The 14,204-nt window shown below is 36.6% G+C and overlaps 2 protein-coding genes across 2 annotated transcripts in view; both read right to left on the reverse strand.

Annotated features, from left to right (window-relative positions):
* Positions 1 to 870, reverse strand: part of LOC113521732 (phospholipid phosphatase 2-like) — a 105,722-nt gene extending 104,852 nt beyond the window's left edge. The window contains exon 1 of the mRNA XM_026907374.3: positions 624 to 870. Within this exon, the coding sequence (XP_026763175.2) occupies positions 624 to 752 (129 nt within the window). The 5' untranslated portion in view covers positions 753 to 870. The remainder of the gene's footprint in view (positions 1 to 623) is intronic.
* A 4,399-nt stretch (positions 871 to 5,269) lies between these two features.
* Positions 5,270 to 9,029, reverse strand: LOC113522004 (uncharacterized). Its single transcript, XM_026907716.3, has 4 exons — positions 8,813 to 9,029; positions 8,085 to 8,275; positions 6,588 to 6,701; positions 5,270 to 5,404 (listed from the first exon to the last, which is right to left on the reverse strand). Exons 1-4 carry the CDS (start codon positions 8,925 to 8,927, stop codon positions 5,270 to 5,272), a joined length of 555 nt encoding a protein of 184 aa, XP_026763517.2. The 5' UTR covers positions 8,928 to 9,029.
* Between the last annotated feature and the right edge of the window lie 5,175 nt (positions 9,030 to 14,204).

Genomic DNA, 14,204 nt, shown 5'->3' on the forward strand with positions numbered 1-14,204 from the left:
GCATTTAATCATATATTTGTATGAAAGTATTATTTGTATTACATTGAAATCGATACCAAAAATCTCGTTCAAAGCATTTACCATAAAACCGCCAAAATGACAGCTGTCATTCGCGCCTTGCCATGCTTCAATGAACAGAGTAGAGAGATATCAGAAACATCAATAGAGCATGCATCAATAAATGATTATCAAAGATTTCCTTGTTTTTAAATGATTATAATCCAATGGCATACTCCATTGTAGATACAATTAGTATGTCTACAATTACAGATAGCTAGATTGATCATCAGCACCAAAAATTTCGAAATTGTTCTTAGACCAGCACTAACTAGATTTGCTTTAGTAAGTATGTAGCTGGTTATTAAACTTATATGTGAGTTTAATGTCAGAAACGTCGTATAATTCTTTCATACTAAACTGAAAATCAAACAAACATTCTAATTTGTTTACGAACTTTACGACACGACCGTAATAACATATTGCCCGAAAAAATCCACGAAATATGCGATGAAATTTGACTTAAATTAATTTATAAATTGACAAGCATTATACTGAAGAAATATCAACAAATATCGATTCAAGATTGACTCTTTCTTAATTAATAAAATGCTTAATTAACTCACGGCTATATCGATAGTTGATGTAGATGACATGTCTATAGTAAACACTCCATCGGTGGACTGTGCTGGAACCACTTTGGCACCCCTTTTGGGCATTCTAAAGCACTTCACCACTTTATAAGTACGCACCATTGTCAATTATATCACAGCACACACTTTTTAATTAAAAATAAATCCTCAATCGATTGTACTGTAATGAAATCATTCGTTTACGCAGCACGGAGCGTGCGCGCGCGATGGTTTTGCGCCGGTAAATGAGTAAGGTCATTATTCCATGTCGAACCTCTTGGTAAATACTTGTTATGAGTCAGCTCGGAGACAGGTAAGTTATCCGCAATATAAAAAAAGTGGTTCTCAACCATGAGATTTTGCTAGTTCCATTATCAAATGAACTGCATTCGAACAATGCATGGTTTTTATTGTATTTTTGTTTATCTTATAGGTATGTAATAGTTTTCTACTTTAACACTTACTTAAAATTGTAAATGATTGTTTTTAACTATGACTTCATCTACACGATCAGGATAATGTTGAATAGTTGGCATAAAAAAGTAACCTACTTATATATCTTTCTCCATCGTATATACTACGTGTATACAAAATTTTATTTTACAAAATTTTATTTCTATTGATTTTTTTATACAACTTAGAATGGCAAACAAGCTGACGGCCCACCTGATGGAAAGTGGTAACCGTCGCCTATAGACATGAGTAGTGCCATGGACATAACAGAGTATACTGTTTCGCCCATGATACCCCCCATGCGTTGCCATTCCTGAGGACTCAAATGTTATTCCTCTGGACCCAGTAAATTCACGCCATATCCCACCCTTCAAACCGAAACATAGCCATGCAAATACAACTGCTTCACGGTTGAAACACGAATAGGACAGAGGTACCCAAGCAATCGACTTTTGTACAAAGTCTCCCTTTGGTAAATTGATTGATTGAGCCAAAAAAATGCTAACAAGCAAATGACTCACTCACTTTCACTTATAAATTAAGATTTTTATAACCTCATCATCACGAAGTACCAATATATCAATAAAGATTTATAATTTTTTGGAAGTCATTTAAAAACAAACAAATAAGATCGTCAAGATACACAAGATTTTTACTTTAAATTTTCAAGTCGATGCATTTTGCATCTCAAAACGTAGATACATGCATGATCACGCAATGTAGAAAAACCTGACCGCGCAGAATCACAGCTTATTTGCATTACAAATGAGGTATTATGCATTAGTGAAAGTTCCAACGACGCCGAACTGGCAAGGACCAAGACACAAATAGTCCAATGAATCATGAGTTGCTCAGATTATAAATGTAACGGCCGTTGACAATTGCTTTGCAATCGGTTCATAGTCGGGCTAATTTAGGAAAATGACTCTGGTATCGGTGTACTGGGTTGTGTCCTCGGATGTTCTTTGCCTAGTTACTGGTTAGTATCACACGGTATCACAATTTGAGGATCAGGTAATTGCGCGATTACGTGGTACTTATCAATTAATAGTACCTAATCTGAAATTTTACTGACCTAGGCGTTATCTTGCGGAAGTCCAATTGGTTATTTGATTCAAATTATTTTGCTTAATTCCACTACCATTAGTATATGTCTGACTGCCAACACTAGAAGATTGGCCGCCATGAATACTACCAGAAATTCCACTACCTTTCGTATTAGTTATTAATCTTCGACTGCTATTTTATTTGCTCATGTTATGCAACACATGTTTCATTTCCAAAGTTATGCTACAAAATGGCAGCGAAATATTGATGGCTAACATGGAAGATTATAGAGGAAAGGGGTTGTTAGTAATGGAGACTAAGAATCCCATTGCTAGCAATATACCCAACCAGGTCGACTTCCTCGCGGTTCCCCCTGGAAACTATCATATAATTCCTGATGAATTCATCATGATGGGCTAACTGGCCTGTTTTCATTCTCATCTATCACCCTTCACTGGTGCTCTGCCAACGTATCCCGTTAGTGCAGGCGGGGTTACCATACCATTTTCACCCATAAAAAAAAACGGAAAAGGAAAGGTAAGAAGGTTGTGGAACTTCTGGTAGTAGTGACGGCGGTAAATTTTCGAGTGTTGGCAGTCAGACATTATATTTTACTGAAATAACTATCGGTTTAATTTACGTGTAATTAGATCGCAAAAAGCTTGACTAGTTTCGGAGTCAATTCGTGGACCTTAGTTATGAGCGACTGACGCGAGCAATAGGGCTGCCAAACCCTATTGATAATTGAAAAAAAAAAGGGATTAAAAAGGATATACCCTTTTAAGCGAATTAGTTGAAATATCATGGTCACGCGAACGAAGTCGTAGGTTAAAGCTGGTTTTAAAAATATTATTACTATTGTAATACAGTGGTTCCCTTCACCAAGTCTGTGCGTGCCAAACATTGTTTTGTACTAACTTAATCACAAATTGATATAAAAACAGATTTAAAAATAATTTATTCCCTAAAAGAATAACAACGAACGCGATAAAGTTTGTATGAACATGTAAAATATTTTAACCGCTCAATTAGCTTAGTGGTTTCCTATCTAATAAAATTCTTTCAAAATAATATTTATACTTCCTTGAACTGATAGTATTGAATCATCGAGCGTCAAAATGATTTTCCTTTTTTTTTTTTTTTTTTACAACACAGGGGGCAAACGAGCATGCGGCTCACCTGATGGTAAGTGACTACCGCCGCCCATGGTCACCCACAACACCTACGGCATTGCAGGTTTGCTACATACCATTATCATTTAATTTAAGCATTTTAAATAGTGAGATAAGAATTTCATTATTAAAATGTTTGATAAAGTTTTATTAATAGGTTTTCCTATTAAAAACTATTTTTCATAATATGTTGAATCATTTATAAATTTTTTTTTTACCTATTCATTATATCGATTATATTATTATATCATTCGTTAATTGCCTATTGCTCAACCTAGACCTTACCCAAAAGGTGAGTTTTACTAGTAGTTGCCACGCTAGGCAGGCGGATTGGCAACTGTAGTTAGGCATTTGGTGATGTTTTAAGAGAGATGTTGCTGCCTATCTCTCGATCATTTGTATTAATACTGATATATATTATCATATATTATCTGTGCTTGTTACTACATACCATTATCATTTGAAAACTGTATAGAAAGGTAACGTTTTCAGTCCATTTATGTTATTTTTATCATCGCAGCGCCCTACAGGGAATTCATCCTAACATGCTTCAATCTCTGATTCATATGCGAGGATGTGGACGGTACCGTACAATAAAAATAACACTATGCCGAGGGACTGTGGTTCTTCGACAAACCAAAACTGATTCAAACCGAGGACAAAAATTTACGGAAATTTTAAATAAACCAAGAAGATCGTTACGACAAATGGGAAAAAGTGGAATGAAAAATGAGGAATGAAGAAAACGTGGTAGTAAAGAGTGAGGAAAACTTAGAAGGAAATTAAATTAGCTAAAAAACCTGGAAATTAATATCTGGGAATAAGCTGCACTTCTACGGGAGACTAAAAAAAATCATGCTTCAATCTAAATGGTCACGTACAGTGCGTTCTTAAAGGAGTTTTCTCCCGCGAACACTCGGGCTGTGGAATGAGTTCCCTATCTAGGTTTTTTCTAGAGACTACAGTATGAAGTTCTTCAAAAAGTGTATGTTAAAGTTTCTTCAAGGTTGGCAACGTGCACGTGACACGCCTAGTGCTGCAAACGTCCATAGGCTACAGTGACCGTTTACTATCAGATAGTTTGTGTGGTATAAACAAGCACACAGCCCATCTGATTGTAAACACACCATTTGGTAAAAAAAACGTGACGTCCCATTTTGAGCGGGATCTTCTCTTTTTTCGGTTTCTCGTCCCAGTGTCCCTAAAAACCTGGGGACGCAAAGTTGCCCCGCTTTCCCAAACCCTAATTACAGATTCCGATCCTTAGGACGATGTTGATAACTACGGTGAATATTAGGGAAAACTCGCCATCGTTTCAACCATCATAACATCATCTGACAAATACAAAAATTTGCAATATTAATAAAAAAAATCTTTATTTTTTTTTATTGAGAAACTACGCTGTAATTCTCAAAATTGAGTTTCCTTTATGAATCAGTCCTATTTATTAATCGAGCTAAATAAGTCAATGTATTTTTTTGAGTAACAAAATAAATTGTGACATTACTAATGTGGCATGAGTTTAAAAAAAGAGATGATTCGAAAAAAACTGTTTATTTTTTTTAAACACATCGGAATTTTCTGATTACCAGAGGGAGACTTTGTACAAAAGTCGATTGCTTGGGTACCTCTGTCCCATTCGTGTTTCAACCGTGAAGCAGTTGTGTTTGCATGGCTGTGTTTCGGTTTGAAGGGTGGGATATGGCGTGAATTTACTGGGTACAGAAGAATAACACCTGAATCCTCAGAAATGGCAACACATGGGAGATATCATGGGCGAAACAGAATACTCTGTTATGCCCATGGTACTACTCATGTCTATAGGCGACGGTTACCACTTTCCATCAGGTGGGCCGTCAGCTTGTTTGCCATTCTAAGTAGTATAAAAAAAAAATTCTGAATTAAATTAAATATGTTTATATGAATGCAAACATGAGTATTACAACAAAAATTTATATTAAAATCCAATCAAAACAGCCGAAAACCTTCGATTCTTCGAAATAGCTTGATCTTCATCTGGATAACGGCCAGTATCCAGTCGGCAGTGAGAGCAACATAACGGACATCGTGGTCGGAACGTTGGCCTTCGATCCTGAACGTCATCTGGTAAATGTACATGTATACTTTGTTATTGTGCAACTACTCCAAGTCCTCAGGAATGGCAACGCATGGGGGGTATCATGGGCATAACAGTATACTCTGTTGTGTCCATGGTACTGCTCATGTCTATAGGCGACGGTTACCACTTTCCATCAGGTGGGCCGTCAGCTTGTTTGCCATTCTAAGTTGTATAAAAATAAAAAAGATTATTCGGTGTCGACAATCTAGGTGATGGTAGCTCTAAGTGTAGGTATTAATTGAGGTACTAGGTACTTAATGTATGTAATATGGTATACGTGACATATATGAGGTATTTATTAGGAAAAGTTGTATATTGTAAATAGTATAATGTACAATACCACAAAATGATTCACAAATCACCCTACAGTTGCCGGTCATAACGGAAAATAATTACAAAACTTACAAAATAAATTTTTTTTAATGGATGAGAATAGAATGTAATCCTACTCTGATGGAGTACAAGAGAGAGATATTAGGTTAGGATGAAAGAAGGTCAATTAGCCTATCGTGTCGAGTTACACAAGAAATAGTCACAATGTTTTCCAGGGAAAACCGCATGGAGGTCGACCGTATAGGATATATTGTCAGCAATGAAACTGTTTTTTTTTTGTAATTGATGAAAAACTTCAGAGTTATTTTAGTTTCAAGTTATTTTGATCTAAAATCTGAACTACTGAGCCGATTTTCATGAAATGTTAATGGAACCAAATTGTAAGTATATCCTTTCGGATAAAAAAAGAATTTCCCAAATCGGTTTAAAACTGACGGAATTATAAAGTAACAAACATAAAAAAATTACAACCGAATTGTGAATCTTCTTCTTTTTAAAGTCAGTTAAATAGTTTGTTTTTAGTAAGGGCAATCGTATTTATTAATTTGCATAGTAGGGGGGAAAGGGATTGTTAGTAATAGAGACTGAGAATCCTATTGCTAGCAATATATCCAACCAGGTCGACCTCCTCGCGGTTCCCCCTGGAAACTATCATGGTTAATTCCTGATGAATTCATCATAATGGGCTAACTGGCCTGTTTTCATTTTCATCTGTCACCCTTCACTGGTGCTCCGCCAGCGTATCCCGTTAGCGCAGGCGGGGTTACCATACCGTTTTCACTCATCAAAAAAAAATTGCATAGTAAAATTATTGTATTTGTTGGTATGTTTTACCATAGGCACCCCCTTAAGTTCCACAGGTTCAATGTGCTTCTCTTCCACCCTGAAGAAAACGGATGCTGTGGCTTGGGGGATGGGATAGCTGGCTGTTGGTTGACTGAATACCGCCTGCAAGTGATGAAACTATAAATTGAAGTATGAAGTACTACAATTGTTCTTTCTACAGACAATATATATATATATATAAATTAATGCCACTTTTCGTTGTAATTTTAACTCAAGAACGGGCTCACCTATCCAAACTAAATGTTTAGGCTTTGTTCGGACTATTTAGTAGATGGTTTATGTAAAGTTTGCACAAAATCGGTCGAGCGGTTCTTCATTTATCACATTTTTTTGTAACAAATGAATTCAATAAATGGCGGATCATTTTGTTAATGGGGATTTTTGTGTCAAATTCAAACTTTTTTTTAGATGGGAATTGTGCTGTCAAATTGAAACTTGTATTAAGTATGAATGAGAGAAAATCGCCTGATTGGGTAACTCTGTCCAATTTGTGTGTCTGCTATGAAACAGCTGTGCCTGTAAGTCAATGTCAGTTTGAAGAGTGGCAGTGAAATTACAGAGTTCGGAGGAATCATAGACGTCACAGTTCTGTGATGTTTGTGATACAGTTCATATTTATAGGCGACAATTGCCACTTTCCATCAGATGCACCATTGTATTATTTGTCATTTCAAATTGTAAAAAAAGGCATATATTGTTCCATAAATGACATAATACCAATTTTAGTTATAACCAAATTATTTTTAATCATTGAAATTGTTGCAGAAATGAAAAAAGATGTCCTGTAACATACATACAAAAAATAATAAAATCCAAATTAAGAACATTATCCTTTTGAAGTAGGTAGGTTATATTTTTATGACTAATAATACTTATGGTTTATCTTAGCTTTTTACACCATCAAAGATTAGACATTAGCAAGTTAAAAACACAACGCGATAAAAATCAAAACGATTTTTATAAAGAACCGTGTTGGTTTGGTTTGGTCATTTGGAGAGGATGGATGAAAGAATTTATTGAGCAAGAATGAATGGAGATGTCGGTAGGGGCCGCCCTAGACGGACGTATGTCGACCAAATAGGCGACGTGCTGAAGAAGGGCCAAATTAAAAGTACCCGTAACCGGCGAGCGTGTATGAAAAGATTGATGAATGTGGAAGAAGCGAAAGAGGTTTGTTTGAATCGAAGCATTTGGCGTTCCATTGTTTCTGCCTACCCTAATGGGAGACAGGCGTGACAGATATGTATGTATGTATGTATGTACCGTGTTGGAAATCGTGTATATGTGTATGGGCGTTTGCGAGTGCGTGTGCCTGTATATCTATGCGTGCGTGCGTGCCCACGTGCGCGTGCGTGCGTATCCCTTAGTGTGTACTATTGTAGTTTACTATTGTATCGTAAAAAACATCACGACGGGTCGACTTCATCATCACTGCCATCCTTCATTGATTATCTTATTTAATTTACTACCTTCGTTTTTAATAACCTCGAAATAATAAAAATGGGAGCTCTCATCCTTCGAGTCGTCCACATATTTCAACGTATACATGAGTGTGTCGGTAAGCCGCCATTTCTTCTCTATGGCGTCAGCTAGGAGCTTCTGGGCGGTGACTGCGAGTGGGCTGCGTAGACTATACAGAGGTAGTTTTGCCTGCGACGCTAGGATATCTCGGCTTTCTGAAACAGAATATTGATTTGCAGCAGCTCAAAAATGAAATAATGTTTAGCATTATAATAAGTTTATTTTGTAAAAACTATTTATTAATTAGTAATATTAAATATTATGCAATCAAACTATTCCTCCAATTTTATATGCAGTCATGCAGTGACACTGCGCTACTCCGCACAATTGCGTCAACTCACTTCACTGCACTAGATCTGTCAACTGACTTCTTCAAAATGAGTTGGCGCACAGTGCAGCGCAGGGAAATTATTGAAATGGGCTTTTGACTTGGAGAAATGTGGATAAAATTTGTAAACTGTGTAGATTATGTATAAATACAATAAAATATAAAGTAAAGAAAGAAATTTCTTTCGGTATTCACTGTTGAATTCCTCAAAGTAATATGTAAAATCAGCTACATTTTTTTATCATCTGAACACTTATAGATTTATTAAATTAAAGAAATGTATATAAATTTAATCAATTTGTGTGTTTTTATAAATCACATACGAAATCCCAGGAAAAAGCTAGTATATAATAATAATACTAACGGGCAAGTTGTCTCAGCGTCTGACGTATTCCCAATTTTTCCTTGGCCCTGTTGATGACCGATACAACTGTATCAATTGCTTGATCTTCGTAAGATTTTATTTCGGGCAAATTCATTTTTAATCCAGTAATTAAATATATAATGTTTTGATATTTCTACTTATTTCAGATAAAAAAATGAAAGACACTGTGGCAATAATAAATTGACATATTATCGACCTATATATTGTCAAATAAAATCGGTCTCTGTTATATTTTTATATATATATAATATTTAAAAAAAAAGTACAATATTAATATACTCAAAAAGAAGGATTTTCTCAATTAGATAATTTATTTATTTCGTTAAAGATCTGATAGAAATAATCTTCATCATTTCAGCCATTATTCGTCCACTGCTGGATATAAGTCTCTCCCATAGACCGTCATAAAGAACGGTCCTGAGCCACCTATATCCACTGACTCCCTGCAATGCATTTCAGGTCGTCAGTCCATCTAGTGGGGGGTCGTCCTACACTGTGTTTGCCCGTATGGGGTCGCCACTCAATAACCTTTCTTCCTCATTTGTTATCGGTTCTTCGAGCTGTATATTGGTTAATTTTCATATAATTGTAAACTACTGGCCGGTTGTAATTTAAAAAGATATGGTTTTTAAATTAAGTTGACACGCCTCAGAAACAATATTTTTTTTTTTTTTTTTTTTTTTATTCAAATCTAATACAAATATAATTCTTTTTTTTTTTACAAAATTCCTTAAATACTAATAACAATTAAAAGTTATCTCCCAACGCACCACACCGAGGCAGCGTACCCAAGATACTGGCAGCATTACCTCTTTGGATTGCCAAACTTATCTTTTGGGCAAAGTAGCTACCAGCTCTTGGGTCACCAGTAACCTCGATGAGGCGCGCTGCGATCGTCCGATAAAAATTCTTTGCATCTGGGCCCCACGGGCCCATCGTCTCTACAGCAAATGGCAGAAAACAATAAGACCCCTCCAGATGTGAGTATTTACGCCTCTTTATTGCTTCCGCTGTCACCGCCGCAGCACCCGAACAAGAGGACGATTTAGATAAATGGCTTGGAGCTAACGTGTCTACACATGTCGCATCCCACACCAAGCATTTCCCCATTTTCCAAGGAACCAAAGTTACGCCATCAGGTCGTTTCCCATCCTCACGGAAAATGCCATTTGGTTCCAAAATCGCTGGTATTTGTGTCATCACAAGTGCCCTATGAATAATGTTATTGATCATGGCATGGCGAGGTATTCGACCTGCACTTCTCACACAGGACAGACCATGGTATCCCAGCTCTTCAACTGAGGCTCCACAGCTACAACGATGGGGCTGAACTATTTTTACACCCAACCGCAAACCTATTAATAATGTAAAGGAGCAATCGTCGAGAAGCGTTCCAGTATTAGTTGACGGGAATGCCTGCAACCAATATCCCGATTCCCTTTCAGCTACTGCTTGAAGACGGGCACGAGTTTCAGCGGATTCACAATGGGTTACAAGGTTCTGCTGTGTTTTAATACAGAGTGGTTCATCCCACTGCCTTTGTGAGTGACATATATTAGGCATATCAGATGAAGGACATTGCAACTGCCAAGCATTCACAGCCTCGCCCACTCCCCAAATCTCTACGGAACCCGAACTAGGGTTAATGATTTTTCCGCAAAGAGGGTTTGAAGCATGGACTGACGCCAAAAATGCCGGAAGAGCAACAGATGAAACTTTTCTTACGCCTAATCCTCCATGACGCACTGGTAATGTGGCTTGATTCCAAGCATCATCAACCAACTGACAATTTAGAATTTTGATTAGAGTTTCCTTTAATATCATATCTAGTTTCATCAATTCTGTATTTGCTCTTGTACTAAATTTTATCGTACTTTTATATTGTGTTTATTCTATTCCCTTCCGCTACAAAATTTTAGCTTATATCTCATGCTAAACGCTAAATACATTATGTAGAAAATGTGTCCATGCAAATAATTCGACAAAAACAGGCAAACTTTTTTATTCATGCTTTTTTTAAATATACCTTTAAAGTTCGAAATGTTGACGAAATACGAAATCTAGACACCATATTAACACTTTTTGACAGAATTCACACCTATATGAATTCTGTAGTTTCTCTAATTTGTGATTACACCTGTTTGTTACACTTGCCACTTTTATACTTTATATTGTTTAAAATAAATATGTACAAAGACTTCAAAAATAGTTCTTCCAGTGAATGCGGTACAGAATTTCCCAATTTTTGAATCTTGACGGTCAATTCAGATTGACCGTAACAAGCCATAGTTTCTTCACTTTGATATTACTTTGCCGTGTGGATCCGGCATAGAATGAACCACTATTTTTTTTGTCTCGTGGGTGTCGTAAGAGGCGACTAAGGGAACTTTATAGTCAAGGGATGGTTCACCAAAGGCTAAATATGGCTGCCAATCCGTCTGCCAAGCGTGACAACTACTGACTACTGCTATATGGGGGAGACAATATGTTCAATAGTGAACAGTAAAGGCTGATATGATGATGATAATGATGATATTTTTTTTAATGGGTGATAATGGAATGGTAATCCCACCCGCGCTATCGGTATACACTGGCGAGGCATCAGTGAAGGATGATAGGTGAGAATGAAGCAGGTCAGTTAGCCCATCGTGACGAATTCAATAAGAATTGTTCACAATGGTTTCCAGGGGGAACCAAATGGAGGTTGACCTAATAGGGCATATTGCTAGCAATGGGGTTGTCAAACTCCATTGCTAACAATCCCTTTCCCCCCAAGATGATGAATATTACATGCTTTAGATATACATGAATATAGTTCCCATATTATACCTTTATCGCTTAGTCTATGGAAGAAATTATATTGCAAGTTTAATCTGAAACATCTAAAATTTGTTCTAAAAACCCCGTGAGTACGTTATACTATGTCTATGAAAAACCCAGTAGTTACAACCACGGGTATTGTTCTTAGTCTATGCCTAGAGTGTTGAAAACAGTTTCCGCAACTATCCGCGGGGAAAGGGTTTGTTAGGAATGGAGTTTGACAGCCTCATTGCTAGCAATATGCCCTATTAGGTCGACCTCCACGTCGTTCCTCCTGGAAACTATCGTGAACAATTCTTGTTGAATTCGTCACAATGGGCTAACTAACCTGCTTCATCCTCACCTATCAATCTTCACTGGTGCTCCGCTGGGGTATACCAATAGCGCGGGTGGGGTTACCATTATCATCCATTAAAAAAACAAAAAAACCCCATGAGTATGTTATACTATGTCTATGAAAATCCCAGTAGTTACAATCGGGTCTTATCCTTAATCTATGCCTAGCGTGTTGAACAGTTTCCTCAACTATCCGCTAGAGGCGCAATGACGTTTTAAATCTAAGAACAAGGTTGTTCTTACTTTTACATACAAACTTATCAAGTAACCGTGAATGTGATGTAAATCTATGCACAATTTATACTAGGAACATAGAAGACCAGCGGGTCTACCATGAAATGAAATTCCGATATTTCGGATTTTATTTTGTGTTTTTGTTTATACCAAAATCGGAACAATAAGTTCGTCATACATCCTATCATAAAAGTCAAAAGGTACAATATTTTAACATTTTTAATATTCTCAAACGGCATGTATTATGTAATTTTAACATCAAATTTCTTTTTCGTTTGGCTCCGAAATTTCGGAAAACATTTCATTGTAGGCCCTCAGATGTATTTTCGTAGACCTTCGAAAGAGATCCTAACGTTCTCAGGATCTGGCGCCCGTTGGTCGATCACGTACTTCATCATCATACAAATACCATACATTGTGAATCATCAATAAGAAAGTAAATATGTACATATACGTTGTAAATATTAAGTCCTTCAAGTATGAATCATCAAGTAGACGCTACCTGGCATCTCGTGTTGAATATTAAATTTATTACACAGATACGCTGATAAGTGCTATAGGTGTTTGTTATCAAATACATAAGTAGGTTCTCAAAGCAGATACTTATTTAGATGACAGATCAAAGTAGATACCGTAATTGCACTCAATTTAATACATTTCTTGGGGGGAAAGGGATTGTTAGTAATGGAGACTGAGAATCCCATTGCTAGCAATATACCCAACCAGGTCGACCTCCTCGCGTTTCTCCCTGAAAACTATCATGGTTAATTCCTGATAAATTCATCATGATAGGCTAACTGGCCTGTTTTCATTCTCATCTATCACCCTTCACTGGTGCTCCGAGGGCGTATCCCGTTAGCGCAGGCGGGGCTACCATACCATTTTCACCCATCAAAAAAAATTTTTCTTGTTGCTATTCTTGTCTATAGGCCATGTGGTCGACTTGACCAGACCCAAGACTTACTGTTTACTAACGAAATCCTGTGCGATCTACCAATTACATACTTCTTGAAATCTCAAATGAAACAACATAGTTCAGTATACAATTATGTAGTATTGTAGTATTTTTTATTTTATTAAGAAGGGAAAAAATTAAACTTTCATCCCAACCATGCGTTTTTCAAGGCACTTTCTTCCACGCACAACCACTCTTTGGAATTAACTTCCAGCAGCAGTATTTCCGAACCGATATGACATCATAACCTTCAAGAAGAGAGCGTATGCCTTTTTAAAAGGCCGGCAGAATATTTGCAATGCCTTTGGTGCTGTGATGTAATGATCACCCGATCATGGGTGGCGGCAATCGCTTACTATCGGGTGAGCCGCATGCTTGTTTGCCCTCTGTGTTGTAAAAAAAAAAACTGTAAATTATTTTTAGTAACTGCTTATTAATATTAGTGCGAGCGTTGCGTCTGAGAATTTTCCGCTAGATTAGCAAAATAGTCGTGATATACCGGTTGACCACCTTTGTTATATGCGATTGTTACCACTTACCATCAGATGGGCTACCAGTTTGTTTGTTACCATACTGGTTACCATTTCATTATCATCCATTAATAATCTATGTGTTTATACAAAAGTATATAAATAAATAAAAACTTAGGTAAATAAAATTAATTACTCTACAAGCGACTAAAATAAATACATAGTGCAAGATATATAGACATATACAACTTTACAATAGACAACATTTCTTCTAAGCATGACCCACAATTGACAAGCCAGTGTGTCATGGCTGGCATGGTTCAATCCACACAACGTAATGGCCAGCGCCACGTGTGATTCATACGAGATTTGTATATTTAAATGAGCGTCTCGGATCAATCACTCTTGCTAGATGTGACTTTATTTTTAAGGAATTTTCAATAGCAATTTTTTATTTCTTTGCATTTATTATGATATCGTTTTACTAAGAAGTTTTTTTAGTTTGTTATTTTCAAAATTTTATAATACAAATTCCATTTTTCTGTATTGATAGATA

This window comes from Galleria mellonella, unplaced genomic scaffold (assembly GCF_026898425.1).
Source record: "Galleria mellonella isolate WM207_F2 unplaced genomic scaffold, CSIRO_AGI_GalMel_v1 utg63, whole genome shotgun sequence".
In the NCBI taxonomy this organism is placed as follows: domain Eukaryota; kingdom Metazoa; phylum Arthropoda; class Insecta; order Lepidoptera; family Pyralidae; genus Galleria; species Galleria mellonella.

What these genes read in the sequence shown, in the direction of transcription:
- LOC113522004 (XM_026907716.3), bottom strand. Translation starts at nt 8,927, where the DNA reads ATGAATTTGCCCGAAATAAAATCTTACGAAGATCAAGCAATTGATACA. An exon ending in CCCATTTTTATTATTTCGAG is followed by an intron (nt 6,702 to 8,084) that starts GTTATTAAAAAC and finishes CATCACTTGCAG; the next exon opens with GCGGTATTCAGTCAACCAAC. An exon ending in AACTTAAGGGGGTGCCTATG is followed by an intron (nt 5,405 to 6,587) that starts GTAAAACATACC and finishes TACATTTACCAG; the next exon opens with ATGACGTTCAGGATCGAAGG.